The sequence below is a fragment of the Xiphophorus hellerii genome, chromosome 15 (assembly GCF_003331165.1).
Source record: "Xiphophorus hellerii strain 12219 chromosome 15, Xiphophorus_hellerii-4.1, whole genome shotgun sequence".
Lineage (NCBI taxonomy): Eukaryota > Metazoa > Chordata > Actinopteri > Cyprinodontiformes > Poeciliidae > Xiphophorus > Xiphophorus hellerii.
Genome location: NC_045686.1, coordinates 24,464,728 through 24,483,699, shown reverse-complemented (window position 1 = coordinate 24,483,699; position 18,972 = coordinate 24,464,728). Strand labels below are relative to the sequence as shown.

At 39.5% G+C, this 18,972-nt stretch overlaps 2 protein-coding genes across 2 annotated transcripts; both read left to right on the top strand.

Moving 5' to 3' along the window:
- The first annotated feature begins 85 nt into the window (after nt 1–85).
- On the top strand, nt 86–11,931 carry mcm9 (minichromosome maintenance 9 homologous recombination repair factor). Its single transcript, XM_032585529.1, is given in 17 exon segments — nt 86–157; nt 854–1,033; nt 1,564–1,726; nt 2,075–2,181; nt 2,672–2,878; nt 3,010–3,091; nt 3,866–4,066; nt 4,156–4,281; nt 4,550–4,561; nt 4,564–4,668; nt 6,282–6,456; nt 7,054–7,103; nt 7,106–7,255; nt 7,402–7,605; nt 7,909–7,991; nt 9,466–9,611; nt 10,578–11,931. Coding segments are annotated over 16 exon segments (2,844 nt in total). The 5' UTR covers nt 86–157; nt 854–868; the 3' UTR covers nt 11,446–11,931.
- A 1,793-nt stretch (nt 11,932–13,724) lies between these two features.
- On the top strand, nt 13,725–18,972 carry pcare2 (photoreceptor cilium actin regulator 2). Its single transcript, XM_032585527.1, has 2 exons — nt 13,725–16,350; nt 18,083–18,972. Exons 1-2 carry the CDS (start codon nt 13,847–13,849, stop codon nt 18,141–18,143), a joined length of 2,565 nt encoding a protein of 854 aa, XP_032441418.1. The 5' UTR covers nt 13,725–13,846; the 3' UTR covers nt 18,144–18,972.

Genomic DNA, 18,972 nt, shown 5'->3' with positions numbered 1-18,972 from the left:
ACGAACCACACTCCCTACCAGTGGGTGGAGGTAATGCACACCCTCAGTTTTCTTGCCAACCGCCAAAAACACAGGAAAAAGAAGAAGAAGAGGAAGAAATCCACAACAAACCCCGGGAAGTTAACCTGTTGATGCTCAGTGGCTGTCCGTGGAACTGGTGGGTCTCCGGCAGTATGATTGTAAACTCTGTGATGCGAACAGTTTTCAATAACCCACATGCTCTATACTCAGGTCTACAAGACCCGTCTCACTGCATCTGTGAACTAAACAGGGCAAGAAAAAAAAGTTTTAATTGACAGGTTATAAAAGATGCATAGCCGCGCAGTTTTTACGGAGTTAATTTTCTGAACGTGCTTCTCCCGGTCAGTGCGCGTCAAGTCTAACCGGGTTTCGTGCTTAGTTTAGGTAATTAATTATCCACCACAGAATTTGGCGCCTCGGGAGCGCGCACGGCGCAGGAAGGTTCAGAACGTTGCAGTCAAACAGAACATTTAACAATGTGAGACAATGAGAGCAAATAATATTTGATCGGACATGTTGAAACGAACACAAAGCCGTTTGCTTGTTGATAACGGCATATTGAATGTTGGTGTTTATATGCATCAAGTGATCATTGTCTTATGAAGCAAACGTTCTAGTGTTTATTTTAATAAGATTATGATGTTTTTTCTGCTGTAACATGTTAAGTGAAGGATAAAGTAACACAACTAATGTTTGCCAGTTAAAACATCACTAGAGTAGATAGTCCATAAGATACATTATAACCTTAATAATGTCTAATTTTATAATAAGGTACCTCATTATTTTTACTGATTATTTAATGTAAAGCTCTCCACATCTGCTTGGCTTTCAGATCTCAGCCACCACTATGTTTATTAGCCCAGAGGAGGAGGCCCTGATTGGTCGAGTGTTTGAAAACTATCTGACAGATCATCACCATGGTGACATTCTTCAGCTCAGTTCTGATGTAAATGAAGACACTCATCGCTCTGTTGTGGTTAACGCCATGACACTTTTTGAAGCCAATATGGAGGTAATGGCCTTTAGATGAGTTTTGTTTGTAACAGAAGGACACGTTGAGTATCCAGTTCTGCCCAATTTGAATATAATGCATTTGATCTGATGCATTGGTCTTATCCACTTTCTGTCACTTGTTGATAGCTACTACTTATGCTTATATTTCATTTTTCTGCACAGAAAGAACAGAAGTTGGTGATTAAAAAGAAAATCTCAAAATGTTACAGTGTTCTGTTTTCAGTAGCTTTTGAGTAATTTAACTAAAGCTACTGAAGAGGCCTGTCTACGCTGCAAAAACGACACCAGTATTAGTTTGAGAAACACCTTCCTGAGTCTGTAATGTTGAATTGGGTTAACATTCCTGTGATGTTTGTGGTATCCATGGAAACTGCACCAGAAATCTTAGTCCATGCTTCAGTGTCAGGGTTGATTTTGGTTTCAAAAAGAGACTTAGTACAAGCTGTGTGTCACATAGCTGACTAGCGCAAACAAGTACATGTGTCTTACCACGCTGCACTACACTGATATTAATCTGCCTTTTTTTAGGTTGGGGATTATTTCAATGCATATCCAAACGATGTCTTGGCTGTATTTGATAAAGTATTACAGAAAAAAGCTTCAGAGTTAACAGATGAGGCTTCTCTCAAAGACAAAGGACAAGGAGCCGGTCAGAGAAGCCTGAGGCAGATATATCACACTCGCATCACAGGTAAGACATCCAGCTGCCGACCGAGCTCTGTTTGTTTTATGCTGTTTTGTTTTTCAGTATTGTATGCGTTGTATTTTTTTTTTATCATTATTTATCAGTTGTAACAACATAAATGTTATTCGTTCATTCTCTTATTGTTGGATTTATATTTCTGCATATTCAATGGTATATCTTTAAAGCGCTAGAAGTAGCGTAATGGAGAAGTTAAGTATTAAATATTACTGATTCTTATTTCTGACAGTTTATAAAAAACGTGTAGTGTATTTTTTCCCAAATGCACTCATGAAAATTAGGATGTTCTTTGTTCTATTATAGTTTCCTTGTCTTTTTGAACCCATTTAATCCCAGGTCTGCCAGTGTGTCCAGAACTAACCAGACATACCATTCCAAGATCCAGAGATGTGGGTCACTTTTTGTCTGTTACTGGTACGGTCATACGTACCAGTGTGGCTAAGGTAAGAAATCACATTTTAACTGTTCAGACATACAGTCCATCTAAAGATCCTCTGTTCTTGAATCAGGATGTCTGGTTTCTGTTTATGATTTAGTTCAGTAAACTGAGCTGCTGGTGCAACATTTGTCTGTCATTTCATCTCCTAATCCAATGCAAAATGGTCTTGATTTTGGTAATCTGTTGAATCAGGCCTGGACAGAAATACCAACAGTTTTGTCCCCGTGTGTGAAACAGTTCTCATAAGTAATGCATCCAGAACTGAAAAGTACACCACCCATTGTTAAATATCAATAAACAAAAACCACAGAAAGAAGCTGAGCTTGGTCCTACTGGTCCTAATAGGAAAAAGTCGTCGTTCATAGATGAATCGTCTCTCTTTGTCGTCTCCTGATTGAAGCAACGTCTCCAACTCTAAAACATTTGTAGGATTTACAAATATAGTAAGAGGAGTCACATAAATGTTTGTGTTTGTGCTGTTCTGTATTTATTAGGTTCTGGAGTATGAACGTGATTACATGTGCACAAAGTGCCGGCATGTTTTCAAGGTGCAGGCTGATTTTGACCAGTTCTACACCTTCGTCCAGCCGGTGGGCTGCCCAAATCCTGCTGCCTGTAATTCCTTTAAATTCAGCTGTCTGTCTGGAGGGTCGGAGCCTGCTGCCTGCAGGGACTACCAGGAAATTAAGATACAAGAGCAAGTATGGAACATTTGCATATAACTCCTTCTCTTTATTTCTATTAAAATGAAGTTTAAAGTTTGTTAAAATAATAAGTTAGAAGTTTCTTTTAAATCTCCATTAGAAAATGAAATGACCCTCTCTTATAACAGGTTCAGAGGCTGTCGGTGGGCAGTATTCCTCGTTCATTAGTGGTAGTGCTGGAGGATGACCTGGTTGACAGCTGTAAATCAGGTATGAATCAGCAGCCAAAGTATTTGTAAAATACATGTAATAAAAGACTGACATTTTCTCCTAACAGCTTTTGAAATTCTCAGATTCATTGCAAGAAACTGTTGAAATCTGCAGTATAGTTACATTACTTAGTGCTTTTGGCACTTCAATAAACCAAGAAAAATATCTATTCATTGCCTTTTGCTTAATCTAGCGTTGGTTTCTTGCGGTAGCAGCCTTAAGAGAGGCCCACATTCACTTTCTGGCCCCAGCCGCTTGGTCCGGCTCCTCCAGGGGAATCCCTAATCGTTCTCAAGGCAGCTGAGAAACACAGTCCCTCCAGCGTGTCCTGGATCTTCGTCTGACTCTCCTTCCTTTGGGATGTTGTCCCATTCACCTCACCTTCCAGTTGGAAGGCTTCCAACTGGCATCCGAACCAATGTCTGAGCCACCTCAGCTGGCTCCTCTCGGTGTGGAGGAGCAGCGGCTCTACTCTGAGCCCCTCCTGCATAGTTCACTAGTGTTATCTGAGCAGTAGTGGCACACACTCCCTTCCACTGGTGCTGACTCTGTCTGATGACATCAGCTCAGTTGTTTGTAAGCCAGTTGCCCAAACCCCCAATGCTGTTATGAGGATACCCAGAAATCTGGACCTCTCTGTCTTTTGCACTACAAGTGTTTCAAATGCTTGTCAACTTTGCAACCAAAATAACCCAATAAATGTATGGATTATTATATTACATATTCAAGAAGAGAGTGAAGTATTTTTTTCATTAAAATAAAATATGTTTACAGGTGATGACATAACGGTTTATGGTGTAATGTATCTCCGCTGGAAGCCCCTTTATGATGGTTCCCCCTGCGATGTGGAGTTGGTCCTCAGAGCTAACAACATAGAAGCAAATAATCAGCAGGCTGCTGCTGCTCTGATGGTAAAAGATGTTCAGAAAGAATTTGAAGAGTTTTGGGACAGCTACAAGCAGAATCCACTGGCTGGTTAGTGTTTTTGCCCTTTGACAAAACATTTTTGCATTTCTTGTGGTAACTTGCATTTTGCAATTTGATTTTCTCATCTCTTTCTGTAGGTAGGAATGAGATATTGTTAAGCCTGTGTCCGCAGGTTTTTGGCATGTATGTAATTAAGCTGGCTGTGGCGATGGTGCTGGCGGGTGGAGTCCAGAGAATAGACTCTTCTGGGACCAAAGTTAGAGGTATTTTGTCTTCTTTGTTTGCCATAATCAGATGTGAATGTGAATCGGAATGATTGATTTCATTGTAAAATGTCTGAGTTTCCCTATAAAGCCGTATTTCATTTCATTTTATTACTATTGACAACAATTTAAGCTAGAAGTCAATCAATTAATCAATCAAGTTTATTTGTATGTCACATGTCAGCGACACGGCAGTTCAAAGTGCTTTACATCATAAAAACACAAAAATAGCAAAATGTGATTGTGTGATGTCTCTTGTAATTTGTAGGAGAATGCCATTTGTGCTGGTTGGTGATCCTGGTACAGGGAAAAATCTCAGTTTCTGAAATATGCGCCAAGATAATATCCGATCTGTAGTTACCGCTGGAATTGGATCAACCAGTGCAGGTGAGCATTTTCCACATCATAAGCAGTGTTTTCAATAAGCAGTGTTTTCAATAAGCAGTGTTTTCAATAAGCAGTGTTTTCAATAAGCAGTGTTTTCAATAAGCAGTGTTTTCTATAAGCAGTGTTTTCTATAAGCAGTGTTTTCAATAAGCAGTGTTTTCTATAAGCAGTGTTTTCAATAAGCAGTGTTTTCAATAAGCAGTGTTTTCAGTAAGCAGTGTTTTCTATAAGCAGTGTTTTCAATAAGCAGTGTTTTCAGTAAGCAGTGTTTTCTATAAGCAGTGTTTTCTATAAGCAGTGTTTTCTATAAGCAGTGTTTTCTATAAGCAGTGTTTTCAGTAAGCAGTGTTTTTCAGTAAGCAGTGTTTTCTATAAGCAGTGTTTCAATAGCAGTGTTTTCAGTAAGCAGTGTTTTCTATAAGCATGTTTCTATAAGCAGTGTTTTCTATAAGCAGTGTTTTCAATAAGCAGTGTTTTCAGTAAGCAGTGTTTTCTATAAGCAGTGTTTTCAATAAGCAGTGTTTTCTATAAGCAGTGTTTTCAGTAAGCAGTGTTTTCTTTAGGAGCTTTGGGAAGGTTGGGGCACCTGAGGATTATTCAAGACTAGCACTGAAACAAGTCATTTTTTTTTACTGCTATGGTGCTATAATGGTGGTGGTTGTAAGATTTTGTCCCGCAATTTTTGGGTTACCAGTTCAGTTCCCGCTCTATCTGCCTCTGTCGTTGTGTCCTTTGGCAGCCTTCCTGCTGCTGGTCAGATGCTGGTCAGATGCCCTGGTGGTGCCAGTGTGTGGCAGCCTGGCCTGATTTGAGTTCATATTTAGTTTCCCTTTGGCATAAATAAAGTATTTCTGAATCCTGAAAATGATCACAGAAGGCCTAGAAATACCTGTGAGTATTTGTGTATTTAATTGACACCTGCCAATTTCCACCCCTGATTGTGACCCGTTGGGTCTTGCAAAAGACAACTGGGATTTCTGTTTGTTGGAAGTACTCACAAAGTTTCATTGTTGAAATGAAGAGGTTATAGTTTGCCAATAACACAGTGGCTGACCTAAGTAGAACCTATTCAACTTTATGGCCTATTGAAAGCAAGGTTGTTTCTTTTGGTTGTAGGGAACCATTTTCCATTTGTCAGTGGAAAATGAATGCTGACTTCCAGTCACAGTAGACTGTGAAACACAGTGATTAATCTATTTTGATCTGGAAATATTTCTCATACTATTTATTACGTGCTAGAGGTCATAGATCAGTTAGAATACATGACCAACCAAATTTCAGGATGTTAATCCAACCATGAAGTTGCAGAGTTCCCACCATTCCCTGAAATCCTCCAAAGTTTGTAAATTTTAAAAATAAAGGTTAGAGGTAATGAAAAGTTGCCTGGCCTATGTCAGCTGTGGCAGGCCACCATCAGTGTGTGAATGTGTGTGTGAGCTCACAATGCAGTGGCATGTTGAGATGGTTGTAAGGACTTTGAGCTTTACTTCCTTTTTTTAAACATACTTTTGAACACTGCTGTTTCTCAGAGCTTTCATTTTTCTGATGGTACATTTTCTACTTTGCCAATCTAAAAATCTCCTGGTGTCTTTCTGTTCTCTGTCTCGGTGAAGGTCTGACGGTTGCTGCAGTAAAGGATGGAGGTGACTGGCACCTGGAAGCTGGAGCGCTGGTTCTGTCTGATGGTGGTTTGTGCTGCATTGATGAGTTCAGCAGCATCAAAGAACATGATCGAATCAGCATTCATGAAGCGATGGAGCAGCAGTCAATCAGCGTAGCCAAAGCTGGGTTTGTATATTTACACTCGCTCACATCTGCTCTCCTCCCTGCATGAAGTGTTCCTTCTTCCTTCATGAACATTTCCACTCTTTCTCACTGGGCGGACAGCAGCCAGTCTGACCTCTTCCCCTCTCTGTCCCTGGTCACGTCTCTTATTATTTCCCATCGTTGACGACAAATCCCCTGAAGTGCTAATTCTCCCTCGTTCTCTGCTCCTGAATCTGCTCTAGCGGTTTAAGTTTGTGTGGAACACATATCTGCTACACATTTTTCTGCAGCACAAGCCACCTGCTACTGTCTCTTCAGCAACTTCATACATTTACCTTCATTTGGTCAACGGCGGGGGCCAGTTTCCACCTTGATTATGTCCCGTTGCATCTTGCAGAAGAAACAAATTGGTATTTCTCAAAACTTTTGCAGGACCTTGAGAAGCTTTTGCAGAATCTAGCAAAAGTAAATCAGGATTCTTTTTTTCTTTTCTCCATGCGTTAATTAAACTGGAGTATAAATTAAGTTTGAATACGAATGATGCTATCATGGGATATGTGTAGATAAAATCTATTTACACTTTTTGTTTTGATCTCTTGACTCGTAATCTTTCTACAGAATGGTGTGCAAGCTGAATACTCGAACCACCATTTTGGCAGCTACCAACCCCAAGGACAGTATGATCCCAGTCAGCCTCTCTCTGTGAACGTGGCTCTGGCCAGTCCTTTGCTCAGCCGGTTCGACCTGGTTCTGGTTCTGCTGGACACCAGAAACGTTGAATGGGACTGTATCATCTCTTCTTTTATTCTTGAGGACCGAGGTAGTACTAAGGTTTTTTTTCTTTTTTCCCCATCTAGTTTTGAAATCATTTTTAGTTATCTTTGATGATATTCATGCTACATTTTTCCTTCTATTCTGACACACATTACGGGCAGCATCAGTACATGTCTCCCCATGATTTCTCAGGAACTCCATCTGATGCCAGTGGGCTCTGGTCCATGGAGAAAATGAAAACTTATTTCAGTGTGATTAAACAGCTGCAGCCTCAGGTGTCCGAAGAAGCCAACTGCATCCTGACTCGTTATTACCAGCTGCAGCGTCAACGAGACGGTCACAGTGCCGCCCGCACAACTATCCGCATGCTGGAGAGTCTGAGCAGACTTGCTGAAGGTGAGAACAGACTGAAGTCCAAAACAATTTCACTTTACATTATGATCATCAAAAGTTCAAACTCAGTGGACGGTCAGTGAAAACAGCATCTTTTACCTTTAGCTACTGAAATATGTGACATGATTAAAGATGCTTGCTGTGCCTCAGAAATGTAGTTGAACATAAAAGAAAGGGAAATCTGAAAAAATCTTTGAAAATATGCATGTTTCCAGATGGCATTATAGTGCTAGTAAAAGGGAAAATGATTTGTGAAACACCTGCACATATTGACAGAGACCTGCTCCTTTCTTAAACTTTCCACAGCACATGCCCGGCTCATGTACAGAGAGACTGTTACTGTCGAAGATGCCGTTACAGCCGTGTCAGTCATGGAGTGCTCCATGCAGGTAAGGAGAAAACAGATTGACCCATTTTCACTGCATAAGTGATGATCCTTATCCTTATCAGTATTTTCTGTTAAATGGCTGTAGTGTCTTCAGTTTATATACTTTGCTGTCCAACACGAGGCTGTGTGAAAAAAAGACACATTGGGTGCACTTTGGGACACTATTATGCATGTCTTTGTTATATTGTTCATCTACAGGTAATTTACCTATACTCAGTTACTTCATAATGAAAGTTGTAGATATCAATGTGTGTATTTTTATTTATGTATTGGAGTTTGTGTCAGTGTTTGGATAGGTGTCTTTATACAGGTAACAAGTTCAAACAAGTGACTTTAAGACGAGTAGTGAGGCAAGAGTTTAAAGAAAAACTAACAAATCTGTGAGAGCTGGAGTTCTTATTACTTATGTCATTCAATAAAATGCATATTAATTACTTAAAATCCATACAATGTTTTTTATTATTATTATTAATTTATGGATTTTAGTTTCAGATTCCATCACTCACATTTGAAGAGCAGTTGATAAAAATGTCAGTGTTTTACCTGCTTTGCAAGTGGAAAACCTGAAAAAGTGGCACAGTATCAAATACTTGTTCTCCCTACTGTAGAAATCAAAAAAGACTTTGGACTTTTGTAGTTTAGTTAGTTGATTTGTTGATTGTTTTTGTTTATTTATAGTTATACAATATTATAATGATAAAGTTTTCACAAAAAAAGGGAGAAAATGGGATGGTGATTGGGTCACATGATGTGGCTGAGTCTTGATTTGGCTCAAGAAATGAAAATATGTATGGCTGGTTGTCAGCAATGTCCATTTGAATTGATTTGAGAATTTCAAACTCATTAAAACCTGAAAACTTTCTTCAACAAGGAAAGTTATTCACAATGATTTGGATCATGCAACAACACCTGATGTTTGGGGAATCAGTGAAGGTGAGATTATATTCTCACATCTAAAATCCAAGTTTCAAGTAAACAGAAAGGACTTGTCTTATTATAAAAGACGGCATGTTGCCTGCTAAGAAAGATCAGACTGGTTCTGAGCAGTTATTAAATGGTTTTGTTCTGGTGATGTCATGAGTTCATGCCAGAATGAAACCCCCAGGATGCAGTGGGCTCAAACTATTAAGAGTTTGAGCTGCTTAATCTTAGAAAATCTAGTGATGGCAATAATGTTGGTAAATATTATCATTTGGAGTATATGCCTTTATTCCTCTCTTTCTCATGTGTTCTTCCATCACTGTGACCTTTAGCAGTTTGGCCAGTGTATTTTGTCTGGTGTGACCATTTCCTGCAGTAACACTCTGTCCTCTCTGGAATATATTAGCCAAAAACTAGCTCACTCAAGCAGTCCTTTGTGACATGGATATTGCAGACACTAATGTTGCAATGACTGTGCTCCCATGTTGCATTGTCTTGTTTTATTTTTCAGTCCTGTAGCAGATCATTAACCGTCTGGTGCATCTTTCCTTTAGGGTGGTGCTTTGCTGGGAAATGTAAACGCTTTGCTAACAACGTTCCCCACCGACCCCCTCCAGCAGTATCAAACCCAGTGTCAGATGCTCCTGGAGGGACTGAACCTGCCTGAGCTTCTTCAAAGTGAGATGGAGCGGCTGGCCAGGTGAGCAACTCTAGAATCTCAACACTTCTTATTTTATTCATGTGCACATTTTTAGTGCTTAAGATTTACTGCTGACATGATGGTTTAGTTACACACCAAAAAAGTTGAGCGTTAGGCACCCAATAGGAGCCACCCAAAAATAAGTGGCTGAATGATGACAGGAGCTGCTATAGCAACCAACCAACCAAAGACTAAAGGGCTGCAAAGAATTCTCCCGTTGGTTCCCTAGACTAGACTTTATTTTTCATGCTCCTTCGGGTCATCCAGTCATTTTACCATTTTATAAACACATAGCCCCCTCACTTCTGAGCTGATGGTTGGGCCCCTTTTTGTGTGTGTGTGTGTGATTATTCACATTTCATAATATATTTGACTTGTATGTGATCTGTGTGAACTGCAAACAGCCTGAAAGTGTCCTGCTAGAGCAGTAGTAGAGGGCGCAATAACTTCACACGCAGTGCAGCTCAGTTTTTGTGGAAGTAAATATGGATGATGATGGTGGAATCGATCTTGGGATTTTAAAGTTTGGGACTCCACCTGTCTCTGTATGGTGTGACTCGAACCCAAGCAGTAAGGAGAGGGTGAGGGAGGAGCAGGAACAAACGAAATAGTAATACACAACCGAGGGAGCAAATGTAGTACTTAATATTCTTTGCTATGCAGGTAAATTAGTGAAGAATCTTTCATATTAGAAAATGATATTACTAGCTATAAGTTTTAAAAAGTGAATAGTAAATTGTGAAAGTTACTTTTTAAGTTCTGGGTGCTTAACTGTGTAAGTTTATTTAAAACGGCTGAACACTCAACGAACCTGTGATTATGCTAGATAAATTAGATAATATAGCTGTTCATGGTGTTACCTGTAATTCTGTATATCTTCTCTTATGCAGTGAACAGTGCAATTAACAAACCCAGATTTGTATATCATAATAAAATGCATTTTTGTGGATGCTGTGTCTTTGCTAGGCTAAGGAGCAACACCCCAGAGTCTGGTATGTGTGACCCGTCTCTTTCTACAGACCAGCATCAACTACATGGTTCAGACTCTGAAACCTCCAGTGACCTAAAGAGTTGTGTAACAGTGAAGAGTTGTTTGGACTGGCTTCCTGCCACGAGTCCCTCACTGTCCCCAGATGATGTCATCGTACCCATCATTACATCAACCCAAGGAAACATAAATACTGCACCAAACAATAGCTGGTCAGTATCATCAGCACTAAGAGCAGGGCAAAGTGGAGTTGTGGAAAGAGAACAGAGACGCCTGCCTGAGAAGAAGAACAATGTTTTGCTAAATGAAAAGAAGGCGGCCGAAGATGGAAAATTGACAGACCTGCACACAAAACTGTCGGCTTTTATTTTCAAACCCAGAGGTAGGAAACAACCTGACCACAGTGGTAATGAAGCAGAAACATTAGGAGAAAAAAGGATAAATATGCAGACGTCAGCTAGACATGATGACTTGACTAGCCAAATGCCACAAGCAAAGAAAAAGAAACTAATGGAAAAGCTAAATAATGGACATTCACAACACTGCACAACCAAACCTACAGCAGCTCAGACTAACCTGGAAATAGTTCCTCATAAAACAGAAACTGCTAAGTGTGAACTAAAGCAGTCGGACCTTACTCATGTTCCAAACCAACATGCAAAACCTGCAAGCAACAGTGAGGTGAACATGAGGAAAAGGAAGTGCTTTAATCTGGACCCGCCACTAAATACTGATGGATCTAAGCCGTTCCTTTCAGGTTTGTCTTTCTCTGGTCTTGCTGACTTTTCTAGTGATGTCCTTGACACTGACTGGGACCAAGAAGTTTCAAAAACCACCAAAACCTGAGGTCAAAGAATGTCTGCATAAATAGTACAGTGAGGAACTGAATTTAATTATTTGTCTTAAAAAACTTCTTGGTACAAAAACTCTTAAAAGTGAAAAAGAGGACTTGTACATGTTTTGTTTTTTGTGTTTAAAATTTTGAGCAGAGGCTGATCAGTCGCCTTCATATGAGAAAGTGTCTGTAAAAAATAATGAAAAGAAAAAAACTGTTCTAGTGAACTTTCTTCTTGGATTTCTGCTTTTGACCGATGAGGAAGTAAAATGTTGCTTAACAAGGTTGCTCTAATCAAATATAAAAATTGGGATACAATGTGGTTTGGACAGCCTTGTTTGATTTTAATTTAGACATTTTAATTTTTCATAACTCCAATAAGGATGTGAAAGTCATGTCTGTGCCTTTTCGGCTTCATATCTGCTTCTTACTCCAGCTCAAGGAAGCAAAACCTTTTTATTGCATTAATGCAAAAATGAAGTCAACTGACATCAGCAGGCAAATGGTAAAAAAGCATGAATGATCTTTAAATCCCAGTTCCTGATTTTGTCCTTGTCACACTGAAGTGATATGAAGGCACCAACTGCAAAGATCTCAGCTATGCAGTGAAACAGAAAGTAGAAAAACATTGAAGAATGGGTGATGGGTTAATTAGGAGCATTATTTGTATGTTCAGTTTCTCTTTATAATTTTCACAATGGTTGAGCGTCTGTAGTGAGTCTCTCTTTCACTGGTTTATTTCCTATGATATTGACCAACTGTTCCGCTTTGAGACTATTGGGTACAACATTAAAAATGACAGAGAAAAGTCATTGCCAACATATAAACAACAAATATAGTTTTTTTCTGGGTCGACTAACAAAGCAGTCTACTGGTGCTTTGCACGGATATCTGAGACGTGAAATCTTAACAGGAATAAACAGGAAGCTGTAGAGGTAATGGTGGCCTACAACAAACGACCAGAAAGCAACATGTTGAACATCCACTGGACCGTACAGCTGGCCAACAAGTCAGTTTCTCTTCGTCGTATCAATCTAAATGCTTTGATATTTTCATCAGATCGCTTCAGGCTTTGTGCTGCAGCTGTTTTCCAGTTTTACTTTCTTTGTGGATGAACACCATACATTTGTTCAATGTATGTTTTTTTGTATCATGAGTTACATTCTGCTCCAACCAACAAATTCTAGAACTGGTCCAATATTAGTCTAAATGTAATTATTTAAATTCTGTAGTCTGAGCAAAGTGCTACACAATCACTTGAACTGGATGCCATTAATTTGGCCTCTTATAGTAAGTGTTTTTTTTGTTGTTTTTTTTACCAATTAAATCTCTTATTAAACAAGCATCTAGGATTTCCTTTCATCATCTTTGGGATATTGCCAACATTAGAATGATCCTGCCTTGGAACGATGCTGAAAAACTAATCCATGTATTTGTTACTTCAAGGCTGGCTGACTCTTTACCTTCAGGAAGTCCACAGAATGCAGTTAGAAGCCTTCAGCTAATCCAAAACGCTACAGCAAGAGTTCTGATGAAGCTCCTAATGCATTACAGCACCCAACCCAACCCAACCCACCCAGCCTTCCACTGCAGTGAAGTGCAATGCAGTGGGAACAAGGGGAGGGCACCAAACAGACTAGGACCGCCTCTGCCAGCAGGCAAGGTGGTTGAAGTGTTTTGTAATGATCTTGCCAAAGATTTTCATGGAAAATATTAAGATTTTAGTGCTGTATTTAAATATGGCCCTTCCTTTTGTAAAATGATGCACAATCAGGCAAATCTGAATAGAGTTGTGTGGTAATAAGTAAATGACAAGAAATTTCAAGATGACAGACAATAAGATCTGTTGAAAACTTGCTTCTTAGTGCAAATGATTATGAAACAAAACACAGACAAGACAGACTTGTCAATACTACATGAGAAATTGCTGGGCATTTTTCAGGTCTTAAATGGCCATTTTCTGAAATAGGTTCAGCAGGCTGTAAACTTGACCAGCAGGCCAGTAAATGAAGCTAAAAACACTACTGACAACCTGACTCTGATTAACCTGATGAGCTTAAAGTCTTAGACATAAATGCCCTAGTGTGTGTACGTGCATGTGTGTGTGTGTATTATCCGTACGTACCTGGATGCTAATGCACTTACTGTGGCCATCTGTGCAACCAGCACCCACCTGCACAATCTGACTTATCTTCTGCACGTCTTTGTAAACACTGCTAGTCGTTTCCTTCAGTATCTTGTGTGTCGCCTTTACTGTGCAGTTTGCAACTGGATTTTGAGAGAAACCGCAAAACAGATAAAAGAAACTTTCTGTAAGACTGGAATCAAAAAGGCGATACTGGACAAAATCTTTTTCTTCTTCATTGCAGAGACATTCCTTCCTTCTCCTGAATAACACTTTTGCTATTGAAAATGGGCTGTTCACCATCAAAAGGAAAGTTATTTTCAAAACCACGTCAATGTGATGTTCAGAATGCCCTGGTCTCTGAAGAATTACAGGAGGTTGCGGATGGTGGACCTGAACTGGATGAAGACACCCGTTTACAACCTCAAAACAAGGAAGAGGATCTGCCACTACTTACTGACGAATACTGCACAAAAGAAACTTCAGTGACTCATCTGGACCCTGATCCAATACTTCCTGAAAATGAAATGGATTCTGAAGCAACACAGGTAAATGAAATGCCTCAGGAAATAATTGGAAATGTCATGGAAATGCCTCTGAGTCAGAAGGCGGAGACCCGAAAGAAAAACATGAAGAAGAGATCCACAGAACGGCAGAGAAAGTCTTCTTTAGTGCAAACAAAGGCAGGTTTGCCACCACATATGGTGAGAGCTCACCAGGCTGCTTACAATTTCCTGAACCAAAATATCTCCAAATATGAAATTCTTCTGGGGCTCCTGGACCAGGCTACCCAGACACAACTGTCACTCCAAACACCGATGTCTGCTTTGGAGTTGTACTTTGAGGAAATCAACCAGGCACTAGAGGAGATGGCTGAAGAGGGGGAGCTGATGCTCAAGGAGCATGGGGACAGCATGACTTTACCTTCTGGGATATTTGGTCAAGCAGTATGCTCGGCTAAACCTATGAATAATTTTGATCCATCACCAGATCTTTTACATCAACTACTTCAGGATTCATCAGAAAAAATCAGGCAAGTTAAAAGCTCAGTGAAGACTCAGAGTGATACTACACTTGAGGAGGGAATAGATTATTTCTCTTCCTTCTCTAAACTGTATACCGAGAAGCTTCAGGCTAAGCAGGCTGCAGAGTTTAGGTTAGCTCAAGTACTTGCAAGGGTTGAGACGGTGGCTATTAGGAAGTCCAACCCAGAAGATTCTGCACTGCACAGTGAGGACAGTGGTATTGGTGGAGAGAGTGAGAGTTTGACAGGATCTGAAAGGAACCATGGCCACCGTGGGAGCGCTGGATCAGGAAGTTTTGGGTCTGAAGTCAACATTCGGGGTATATATCAAAATTATTCAGCCGGTTTTACTAGAAATAACGAAGAGGGGGAGGAGGAAGAGGATGAGGAGCAGCATGCAGAAAAATATCAAGATGATGAAATTGACCAGTTTGAGAGAAAGAGATCAAACTCTTCTCCACCAGATCCCTGTCACGCTCTTCGTTACATGTATGAAAACTCCATGAAAGATCAGCAGCCTGCCTTCAAACAACTTTTCAATGCTGAACACTCTGAAATAACAGAGGAACAAAACAGTCAGATGGAATTAGATGAAAAAATTAATATGATTTCTGAAATGCAAGGACTAAATGACTTTGTAAAGCCTCAGTGCAATTTGTATCAAGCTGGACATCGGCAACATTCTTTGGATGGATCAGCTGGTGAACACAAAAGCCAAGACAGAACCAATCGACTACCTGGTTCTTTATCTTCACCATCAAATAAACCACTAAAGTGCTATTCAGTCAGAAGGCTCATAAATACATTTAGCCAAGGGGTTGATGGGAGACCAGGCAGGGATGACCTAGATATGGATAATCTACCACCGCCACCCCTGGAAGTTCTAATGGACAATTCCTTTCGACGCAATGAAGACCAACTACGAAATGAAAAGCTACATGAAGATCCGGTTCTGACTCTTCCGTTAATACACCAGACCACTGGGATTTCCCAGCGAAGGAAGATAGTTATGCAGAATGTGGAAGTTCTGCCAAACAAAGCAAATGTAAAAATTGGATCAATGGCTGCGTCACCCGCCCCTCCTCTTAGGCATGAGGGAGTTACTGAGGTGCAACATCAAAAGTTGAAACTGGAAACAGATCTGTCTGAACAAACTGAGAAAACGAAAAGAATCTACAAACAAGCAAGAAAGATTATCCATTTGCGCAATGCAGGAGAATCCACCGACATGAAAAATTTTCAAATTCCAGTCTCAGGAGATTTAACATCCCTTCAAGCCACAAGATGTGAAGGCAATGAGATACCCTCCTGCAGTCTGCCCGTCATAGCACCACCCGTTTCAAGAGTGCGCTTGCCACCATCATGTCCTTCTGTGCACCACACTGTTCCACATCCCCCTGTCTTCAGACAGCATCCCAACTCTGGATCCTCTTCTCGCCCAAATTCTCCAAGAAAAGTTACACGCGCAAATGATAACAGCACAGAACAGATCATTCCTCATATGTCCTTTCATGATGCCCGCTCAGTCTTCTGTCAAAACGAGTTGAAAAGTTCCCAGGCCTGCCTGTCCTTTGGAAGTTCTGTTCTCCCCAGAAAATGGGGGGAAGTCTCTCGAGGCAGGTTGTCCACAAGAGGAAGAGAGAATTCAACCCGTCGCACACAGTCAGAACAGAGGCCTGGAATGACTTCCTATTCAGACTTGGAAACAGATGGCCATTTGGTATCCCTGCAAACCAACGAAGATGAACCTGTTGGAGAAAAATACAGGTAAATTGAACCCGTAAGCTAGGTTTATACTTAACACATTGAACTGGGCGCGCTGTGGTGGAATTAGCAGGTCTTTATCACAGGACCTGGAGTGTAAAAGGTCAGGGATGTAGATTGGTGTCTGTCCATTAAGAGCTCGCCAAGTTAAAAGCAATATCTTAATATCCACTAAATAATGAGGCAGGAGCCAATGAGGTTACATTAGAGGTGGAGGTACATGACAAAATATCCATTTGTTTCAAATAAAACTAAAATAGTACATTTTTCATGTACAGCTCATGTTTACCTTACACTGAATAAAAAACATGTACACATATTTTTTTATCACTGTCTCAAGTTTATTGGAATTAACAAAATAATTTCCATTTGCTATATCCCAGTGAGAACAATATTAGATTTTTTTTGTAACTTTCTTCAAATTCAGATGTTTACATACATTTGGTCAATATCAGGGATAACTGTCTTTTAAAATGTATGAATTGGGTTATGCCTGTTTAGCTGCAGGAGGAACTGGTGCATATCATAAAATTTATGTCATCATGAAGAAAGAAAATTATGTAGAAATATTGAAGCAATATTTGAAAAAATCACCCAGGAAGTAAAAGCTTAGGGACAGATTGGTCTTCCAAATGGACAATGATGCTAAGCATGCAGCCGAAGTGAAGACAAGGGAGCTAAAGGACAACAAAGTCAAGGTTTTGATTAGGCCATCACAAAGCCTTGATGTTAATGGAGAAGATGTGGGAAGATCTGAAAAGGCGTGTGAGAGTGAGGCGGCCTACAAACCTGACTCAGTTCCACCGGTTCTGTCAGGAGGACGGAGACAAAACGGCACCAAATACTGTGAGAAACTTGTGGAATGAAACTCCAATGGTTTGACCCAATGATAGAGGTTAAAAAAATTCCTGATATTGACCAAATGTATGTAAACTTTTGAATTCAAGGACAGTTACAAAAAAGATCTCTAAAAAATGTTCTCACTAAGTTGGTAATCCTATCTAACCTAAAACAAGAAACGTTTGATCTAATTTAACTTCCAACTGTGAGAAAAAATTGCATAGGTGTCTTTATTCAGTGTATGGTAAGTTATTTAAGTTATTAAGCCATTTAATTTATGCTAAGTTAATAAATAGTCTACTGAGTCCAATCATTTACTTTCAATATTTGAGTTGACAGTGAAAAACAGGATTATTTCCACCGAATCCTAAACCCTGTGGTCTTTAGTGAGCTGCAATAAAAGACCAAATCTTGGTCTCTGAAGTACCATATTCAGCATTGCTAAGAAATAGGAAGTGAACTAAACAAAATGTCTAAAAACAAGTGAAATATTCCTAAGGTCAAATGTGGCTTGTACTTCAAATTATTTTTAAGTACATTTATTCTCATATTCTTAGATGATGTTGAAGCAGATGTTGGATTCTGCTTCAGTGAGACATTTTACCCGACTCAACCCACCTATATGTTGTTTTGCATGATAATGTGTTTTTATTTATGAAGGTATGAACTCATTTTATCATTACCGTGTTTTAAAAAAGAAATCCGTTATAATTTTTATATTTGGAGCAAAAGCACACTGCCTACTAAATCACCTCCAGCCTGAACAACGCTGGGCTTAATCCAGATTGGATTAGATTTGTAGCTCCACTCCTCAGTTGATGTCAGTTTCTAACCCTGTTGCCCTTCATGACCCGGTGCAGTAAAACTCACCTCCCCTCTCTGTCGCTCCCTGTAGTCTAGACAACTCTCTGAAGACAGAAGAAAAGTCCGAGGTGGATCCAGCTGCTGAAAACTGATTCTGGTTAGGGTTGAACAAATCCACAGAGGAAGATGGAAAAGATTCATTACAAACACCTGAAATGTTTTTGTTGTTTGTTTTAATTGTGAATTATTTTTCTTGTAGTCCTGATCTTAGATCAGAGAACATGTCTTTTAATTCAAGTAAGTTTTTATGTCCTTGCACTCATATTTTTAAAGAGCTTTAAATTATAATTAATTTTAGTTTGCATACATTCTTGAGCATTTTGCAAAATGCAGCATCAATTCTAAAGTTTTAAATATGTTCCTAGTCTATAGTTAAAAACTGAGGAGGCCTAAAACGTTGTAAATCATTATCCAAGTTTCTTGTTTTTAACCTGTTGTCATTTTTTTCTGATTTTGTGAAGCACTTTGGTTGAAATATTGGTCGAGTAAATCCCTATGGAAATAAATAATTTATTGATGCAAGTTTGTTAAAAGATTGTAGATGGTAATGGTTATGGGCAGGAAGTGTCTCCTGTGGTGGTCGGTCTCACAGCATTTCTGAGAGTCTCTGATTGAAGATGTTCTGTGTTTGTAATTTTTTTGCACTGAACAGCCTAATCGTCATCAACAAATATTTTCTAGTCCATTTTTCTATATAACTTCACTGCTGCGTCTCCAGTTCAGTCCAGCTGAAGATCAAGATATCTAAACTCATCCAACACCTTCAGCTCTCCTGACATGGAAATGGTGTTTGACAATTTCTCGTTTCTGTTGGAATCTACAATCATCTTTTATCTGTTCAAATTTGGTGTACCGTCTATGGATATGATAAAAACAATATCAGAGATAATGTGTTAATCTAAATAAATGATCTAATAATTA